Source organism: Trachurus japonicus, chromosome 11 (genome assembly GCF_045865225.1).
Source record: "Trachurus japonicus isolate A0001 chromosome 11, Traja_1.0".
NCBI classification, from domain to species: domain Eukaryota; kingdom Metazoa; phylum Chordata; class Actinopteri; order Carangiformes; family Carangidae; genus Trachurus; species Trachurus japonicus.
Window position 1 is genome coordinate 8,637,844 of NC_140917.1, and position 8,159 is coordinate 8,646,002.

At 39.1% G+C, this 8,159-nt stretch overlaps 1 protein-coding gene across 1 annotated transcript; it reads right to left on the minus strand.

The window, feature by feature from the left end:
- Nucleotides 1-279: 279 nt before the first annotated feature.
- Nucleotides 280-4,031, minus strand: LOC146978152 (uncharacterized). The gene is made up of 7 exons (XM_085790477.1): nt 3,818-4,031; nt 3,462-3,660; nt 3,318-3,363; nt 3,070-3,161; nt 1,233-1,343; nt 552-828; nt 280-480 (listed from the first exon to the last, which is right to left on the minus strand). The coding sequence occupies exons 1-7, from the start codon at nt 3,918-3,920 to the stop codon at nt 280-282; spliced, it is 1,029 nt and encodes a 342-aa protein (XP_085646603.1). The 5' UTR covers nt 3,921-4,031.
- Between the last annotated feature and the right edge of the window lie 4,128 nt (nt 4,032-8,159).

Sequence of the window (8,159 nt, forward strand, 5' to 3'; positions counted from 1 at the left end):
AAAACAAGGTGAAAGAACTTGTTTAATGTTTTTTTTTCATCACATATGTTTTGTATTCTCTTTTTTATAAATCACTCTCAAATTAAGAAAATACTGTCTCACGTGGGTGAGAGCCTCAACATTTGTCCCTTTATTCTATTATTTTATTCCATCTTTATGTAATATGTAGACACATACTATCCCAGGTTTTTTTTTTTTTTTTGGCGTTGGAATTATTTGGTTACAACATTGGGAAACAACAACCAAACATTTTCCTCCCTGCATTGTCTCAACCTTTCCTTATGGTTCCTGTTGTAATTCAAGGACGCTCTCTACATAGTTGACAACTGCAGTATATATGTCCGCCCCAAAACACAAGGAAGGCGCAGTTGGATTGAACAGTTCATCCAGTCTTTCCCGTTCTGGCATACCCAAGGGACATGCCAGTTCAGGCACCTGCACTCCAGTGTCTGTCATTGCCAGGTCTGGAAGATGGGGCACCTAAAACGTTACAAAAATTGTTAGAGCTATTGTCCACAACATTGGCAAATCATTTTTTTCCCCCCCTTTACCTCAACATTGTCAGGTGGGCTGATAGGGTCCTGAACCATCCCAATTTCCCACAGCTGGTTAGGACTGAGGTTTCTCTCTGTTCGGATTGAGTGGTTATTCCACCCATCTGTGAAGGCCTCCAGATCCTGCTGAATGCGGGGCAAAAAGACGTACTGGGCACAGAAAAGGTGCGTGCAGTTGGTTGGGTCCAGCAGGCCATCCTCCTCAAGAGTGTGGAGCAGATCATAATAAATGCTTGACACGCCGTTCCAAACATCGCGCCACAAGCGCTCGATCCTGGCAGAAAATAAAAGATTAAAAATGTGCAGTCTATACCATAACACCTTTAGGTTGCAGTTTATTAAATGATACAAATAACATTTAGGTTGTTGGATTCAGCAGGGACTTTTAAATCACAGTATGTTGATGCCAATTTGATATTGAAATTCTGTAATTATTACCTGATTGTTTATTTTATTATTGTAATTCTTGTAAGGCAAGGCAGGGCAATTTTAATTTTATAGCCTGTTTTTTTATAAACAGTTTGTCTCCAAGAGCTTCACACAGTATCATGAAAGCATCCTCAACCAGGATGGACAGATCTGATATAGATGTTACATGTACAAATAATAATAATAGAAATAGACAGAACTTATAAGCACACACTACATACATAGATACATAGATAGTGTACATATTACCTTTGGTTATGTACGCTTTTACCAGAGATGAAGCTTCCCCTGCCACAGCCCCGAACTTCATACATGATTCTTGCAATGTCCACGTTCTCAACACCCTGGTCTCCTCTGACCCTGGAAAATGTAGAGTCATACAGAGACAATAACAATATAAACAATTTACCAATACATTTTCCTTGTCATGGCTACTCTTGCACTCAAAAAGGTTTTAAATAATAATAAACATACATCTGAGTACTCATCCGAGTCTACAAATCACTAAATATGCCGAGAACTGTCAGGCTGGTGGACACAAAAATGCAGCAGCACACTGGGATGAGGCCGTACTCTCAAGGTCTTTTACAGTCCAGGGTCCACAAACCAGGCAGGCAGATATCAGGCTTCAGTAGCCTACCAAATCGCTAAGGAAAACTCAGGAACCAGGAAATCAGAAATAAGTTCATACACAAGGAACAATTGGAAAAGAACACTAGGACACTGCTCACAAGGAAGACGAACTGGGAACAGAAGGAAGGCACAGCTTAAAAACACAAGAGGGCGGGGAGACAACCAGGCACGGGTTGAACAGGTGAGGGTAACTACCAAGGGCCGGAAAAGGAACAAAGGGACAAACAGACAAGGCAGGTGAGAACAAGACTATCAAACTAAAACTGGAAATGAACACATAACACACAACTTGATGCTCAAACCCTGACAGCGGAGATGTTTCCAGGTTCAACAAAAAGGTTTTGAATTTATTTACATAAACAGAAATATTCTCTGTGGTGGACTTCAAACAAAGAGGAAATAAAGGCTTAATTTAGTGGTTGGCAAAACAGTTTTACTCCTCACTCCTTCAACACAAAAGGCAGACAAAGGAAAACCAACACTATCTAATCATAGGAGGAGGATGGCCTGAGTAGGAGCAGGGAGCTGAGCAGCAAAGAATAGACAGACAAAAAAAGAGATATTCAATGTATAGGTCCAGGTTGTACAGGAAATTATGTGCTCCCAGTTACCGCAGTGAAGATAGTTTTAAGTTGGATATTTGACAGACATTCGCTCCTTCTCAATACATTAAAAATTCATATAAAATATAAGATGTGTTTAAATGCAATAAAAACAGGTGTGTGTCATAGAGGAGGCTTAGCTCTACCATCCTGTGTTGATTTTGAGACAACAGGTCACATGAATTTCTAATATATTTTATACTGTAAATATGAGCATTATAGCTCAATAACTTCCAGGTCATGTTGGCTCAAAATCAACACAGGACAGAAGATCTAAGTCTCCTCTATGACACCCACCTGTTTTTATTGCATTTAAACACATTTACTATTTTATATGAATGTTTAATATATTTTATACTGTAAATATGAGCATTATAGATCAATAACTCCCAGGTCATGTGACCTGTTGACTCAAAATCAACACAGGATGGTAGAGCTAAGCCTCCTCTATGACACACACCTGTTTTTATTGCATTTGAACACATTTAATATTTTATATGAATTTTTAATGTATTGAGAAGGAGCGAATGTCTGTCAAATATCCAACTTAAAACTAACTTCACTGCGGTCTCCCAGTTCTATATTTTTTGTTGTAAATCCACAACAGGTTTCATAATCTGCTAATCCCGGAAGGGACACTAGTTGGAAAGGATTTAGTTAATACACTTAGATGCTTATATTATAAGACTGAAACATCCTTGAATAGCACATCACTGTAAAGACAAACATATCATACTGTGATTATGTCAGTGGGTCAACAATTTTGTAAAGGAAACTTTAAATTTCTTTTCTCTAAAAATCCAATGTAAACATATAAACAGCACAACACAGAACAAGACATAATATGTTACCTGGATGGAAAGCCATGTGTCTCTACAGCCTGAAGGAAGAAATCTTTGGCTGTTGCTGCCTTGTTGTTGTTGGCAGCGTGCAGGTACATGATCTTTGTGAGCATTTGGAAAACATAAACACCAGAGAAACACATTATTTAACATGAACTATAACAAAATGATATTAAATGAATTAAATACTGTTCCACATGTGATGTTAGACTTGACAAAATTACACTGAATGTTATATTACACACTATAACACTGACCTTTCTTGAAAAGCCATCTATTCCACCAAACATTACCACACCATATCTGTTGAATAAAAATGTATCAATTATTTAATACAGCTACACTGTGGTTAATTCCACCAGTAGATTCCAGAAATCTGGTGTTCTTTGCTGTCAATTTACCTGATCAACTTGTGGTTGGTATCTATATGTACAAGTGACAGAGGAGCTGCAACATTGTAGGTTCTTCTCACAACACATCCGAGGCTTGTCATTCTCTGTAGTATTCCTAGACTATCAACACGGTGCATCGAATCCCACACTCTTGACCACTGAACTCTGTGGCCTAAAGCCCTAAGGCGGCCCTTTACCATTCTGTGACCTATAGGAAGATAAGTTAAAACAAATTTTATTTAGCTATGATGACATTGTTATGACAATGCCATTTCAAAGGTTACTGCTATGGCACAATTTGTTTTAGTACTATGGACAAGTGCATGATATAATTAAAAGAAAATCTTTCTATAAAATGCACCAACCCAAATTCGGGGAGTCTTGCTTGATGGCAGAGACCAAGCTGTCAAGTTCATCATCTGTCATGTTACTGTAGCCATCCCTTTTTGAGAGGCCCCACTGTCGCATTCTGCGTTTCAGTGTGCTCACTGATACGCCCACCAGTTTCGAAATGCAGGGGACAGAGAGGTCAAGTTCTATCAAATGCTGGAGGTGGTCTGTGGAAATAACCAACTTTGGACGCCCCCTTTCTCCAGCAGTCCTGTCCACTACAACTGTTGTTCTTCTCCCATCTAATTCAGTCCTGATGAGGGTGTGCAGCTGGAAAAGCCCTCCAAGTACCTAAAAGAAAGTTTTCAGTTGTCACTGCAGTCAATTGGCCTTCAAAGTGGTGTAACATTAAATCCAAGAATACAGTATTTATTTATCATTGGCATCAAACTTCTGTCTGTGGACTGACTGAAACATGTGAACAAGATACATAAATGTCGGAATTGGCTGTAAATATTACATCAACCTTTGGTCAACACAAATTTTTTAATAAAATAATGTATTTTATCAATTCATAACCTTCACACTAGAGCACAACAGGTGCTCTAGTGCTCTGCATCTGTGTGAAAGAATGAGTATAAACTTTCTCATCTTACATACTGACTTTGCAGCTCACACCTCTCTCAGGTGTGTTGCACTTAATGTGGTCTTTTTAGATGTGGAAACTGTTGTTTTTTTGTATTGTCTATGTGCTGTCTACTGTCTATTTGTGTATCACTGTTGTATAGTAGTTTGTCGTCTGCGTTTTCTTGTCTGTTTGTTATATGTTCATGTTGGGACTGCAGATGGAAATTAGCTATAAGCTAAATCTGGTGCAACCATCTTCTCATTTTCTGTAAATTATTAATGTCATTGCACAATGTCCCCTAAATAAACTAATAATAATATTGCACACAACATACACTTAAAAGTAGCACATTAAATTTATCTATGACTGTAACAATAATTTACTACAGTTATTACAATGTTACAGCAATATTTCTGATATGTTAGAGTGATGGGGTGTGTGGCAACCATTAGCTAAAATAACAAATAAGACTCTTCAAAGTCAAGTCAAAGTCAGCTTTATTGTCAATCAAATATGTTCAGTGTATAAATATATAAGACTGAAAGAGTCCAGAGTTTGCGTGCGCGGGGCAGAGGGTTGTCAGTGCAGGCAGAGAGGTGAGCTTCCTGACGGCCTGGTGGATGAAGCTGTCCTATGGCTGGGATCACCGACAATGCAGAGGGCTTCATGGCTGAGCCAAGTGTTGTAAATGTCCTGAGTAGAGAGGTGCATTGTGATCTTCTCAGCTGCTCTCACTATCCTGGAGGTTTTGCGGCAGGCCGTGAAGCAGGCACTGAGCACACAGTGATGCAGCTGGTCACGATACTTTTGATTTGACATACGAGTCCTTAGTGTCCAGGTGTGTGAGGGCTGAGTGGAGGGCAGTGGAAATGGCATCATCAGTTGAGCAGTTGGACGATATGGAAACTGGAAGGGGTCCAGGGAGGAGGGAGGGGCGGACCTGTGTTGCATGACTAGCTGTTCAAAGCACTTCCATGAGGGTAAGCGCCACCGATGGGTAGTTGTTGAAGCAGGAGTGTGATGACTTCTTGGGGACTTTACTGTTTTGAAGTCTTTTCAACAGTTGTAGCTTCTTTTGTACATTTAACCAGTTTGTTTCTATGTTTGTTCCTCTCTCTAATTCTCACTGCCAGAAGTCTCATTTAAAGGTACATTGTGTAGGAATTCCTCCCATCTAGCATTGCGGTTGATAGAATTTGATAGAACTTGACCTCTCTGTCCCCTGCATTTCGAAACTGGTGGGCGTATCAGTGAGCACACTGAAACGCAGAATGCGACAGTGGGGCCTCTCAAAAAGGGATGGCTACAGTAAAATGACAGATGATGAACTTGACAGCTTGGTCTCTGCCATCAAGCAAGACTCCCCGAATTTGGGTTGGTGCATTTTATAGAAAGATTTTCTTTTAATTATATCATGCACTTGTCCATAGTACTAAAACAAATTGTGCCATAGCAGTAACCTTTGAAATGGCATTGTCATAACAATGTCATCATAGCTAAATAAAATTTGTTTTAACTTATCTTCCTATAGGTCACAGAATGGTAAAGGGCCGCCTTAGGGCTTTAGGCCACAGAGTTCAGTGGTCAAGAGTGTGGGATTCGATGCACTGTGTTGATAGTCTAGGAATACTACAGAGAATGACAAGCCTCGGATGTGTTGTGAGAAGAACCTACAATGTTGCAGCTCCTCTGTCACTTGTACATATAGATACCAACCACAAGTTGATCAGGTAAATTGACAGCAAAGAACACCAGATTTCTGGAATCTACTGGTGGAATTAACCACAGTGTAGCTGTATTAAATAATTGATACATTTTTATTTAACAGATATGGTGTGGTAATGTTTGGTGGAATAGATGGCTTTTCAAGAAAGGTCAGTGTTAGAACCAAATAATCGATTTTCGTGACTAGATAACAGGAGAAGTTACACAATGTACCTTTAAAGGTGTGCAGTCTATGGCTCTATGGCTCTAACCTATCTATGAAATAATCTCTTACATGCTTAGAAATTAAAACAGAAGTAACCGGTCCGGTGGTTTTGGCTAACTTCTTGTCAGCCGATGGAGTTAGCAGTCTCTGCCCTCGTCCCTATGTCACCACATTCAGGCGCATCCCTTGGCTGAACATACAGAGAGGACTGCCCCTTTATGCCGTTCTCTCTCCTCATTGGATAAAGGTTGTAGGATACAAGGAAAGTTTTCTCCTGGGCTCAGAGCAGAGTGACTGACAGACCCGTGTTTCAGACCAAACACTCTATAGAAGTGATTGCTGACGGAAGATACAACTATTTAAGACTTATATTAACACAAACATTCCGCTTACTTCTGCTTTAACAATTAGTAATGAGGGTCTAAGGGCAGAGGATGTTGTTATGATGCTATGTAAAGCCCTTTGAGATGTCTCCTTAGTGGGGTCTGAAAAAATCATATTGAGCTCTGGTAGCTGATTTCACAATGTGATGAATCATTTTCCAGGACATTTGACTTTTTTTTTCTCAATTTCCATGTGTTTTCCATGACTGGAAAATCGGCCAACCACTTCCCAGGTTTTCCAGGACACATGGGAACCCTGTAGAAGAATATATAGGAATAAAACTATGTAAATAAAATCGCAACGGATGCCACATGTGGCCTGATGAGAACAATGGCTGACTAATCAGATCAAAGTACTAGATTTGCAAAATTTATTTATTTATGTATTTTTTAATAAAACACATAGGGTGTTAATTAAAAGTCAGGAAAAAACATAACTTTGAGGTGAAATGTTTGGGGTGTATATACTATGTTTCTAAGACGTTTCCAGGCCTGGAAAATTGCATTTTCAATTTCCATGACTTTACATGTTTTTTCAAAACCTAGGAACCCTGAAGAATAACCAAGCCACATGGCACCAACACCATTTAACTTACCTCCTGTGTGAATTCAATGTGAGTAGACAGTGACATCATTAGAGTCATCTCACTGGTGCAGATGAAGTCCAGGTAGTCCAGGTCCAAGGGCAGCCGCTGCACTGCCTGCTCCAACCTGGAATGCAGTCGCTCTAGAATATGCCTGCCCAGCTGCCATAGAGGAATTGAAGAGGTTATCATTTTTACCTCCCCCATAAGCAAATGTGTAATACTTTCGTGCAAATTATGAACTCCAAAAATAGACAGATATCATAAAACCTAAACATTAGCAACACCAAATAGAATCATGTGGAAGTATCCATCACAAAAGGTATGGTGTCAGGTAGTGATAACAGTCTAATCTAACTCTGCTTCAAATCTAAATCTTTCTGTCATTTTGAGACCAAAGAAAGAAAGAAAGAAAAAGAAACCCTCTAGATGCCAAATATCCTTATTAGCCTAAATAGATGCCAGATAAAAATCAACATCTATTCAACGACACTGGACATACAGAGGGTTAAAAAATAAATCAAACACATAAATAGAAAAAATAATAGTCAATACACTTTTGTCATTGCATCATTACATTGATGCGATCGTTCAATTGATCAACTAGTAAAGCTTACATTCTAAATCTATGTTCCACACAGCCGGAAGACAAAGTGAAGGATTTTTGTTACTGTAGGCCTATGTTTACGACACGTAAAAGATTCAAACTTCACAAGAAGGGTATTTACTGGCGTGTTTTATGTCGTAGAACAAAACTTGAAATCTGCTTTTGTTAACCACAGGCCTAATTTGAGTTTTAAAAAAATAATAAAAAATCCCATATAAACATAGTTTTAGAAGAAGGACCCGGAA

Bases quoted from the DNA above. Each gene is read 5' to 3' on its own strand.
- LOC146978152 (XM_085790477.1), bottom strand. From the start codon at position 3,920: ATGCGACAGTGGGGCCTCTCAAAAAGGGATGGCTACAGTAACATGACA. The intron at 3,661-3,817 runs GTTGGTGCATTT...ATCTTCCTATAG, and splicing joins GCAAGACTCCCCGAATTTGG to GTCACAGAATGGTAAAGGGC. The intron at 829-1,232 runs GTAATATGTACA...ATTTTCTGCCAG, and splicing joins AAAAGCGTACATAACCAAAG to GATCGAGCGCTTGTGGCGCG.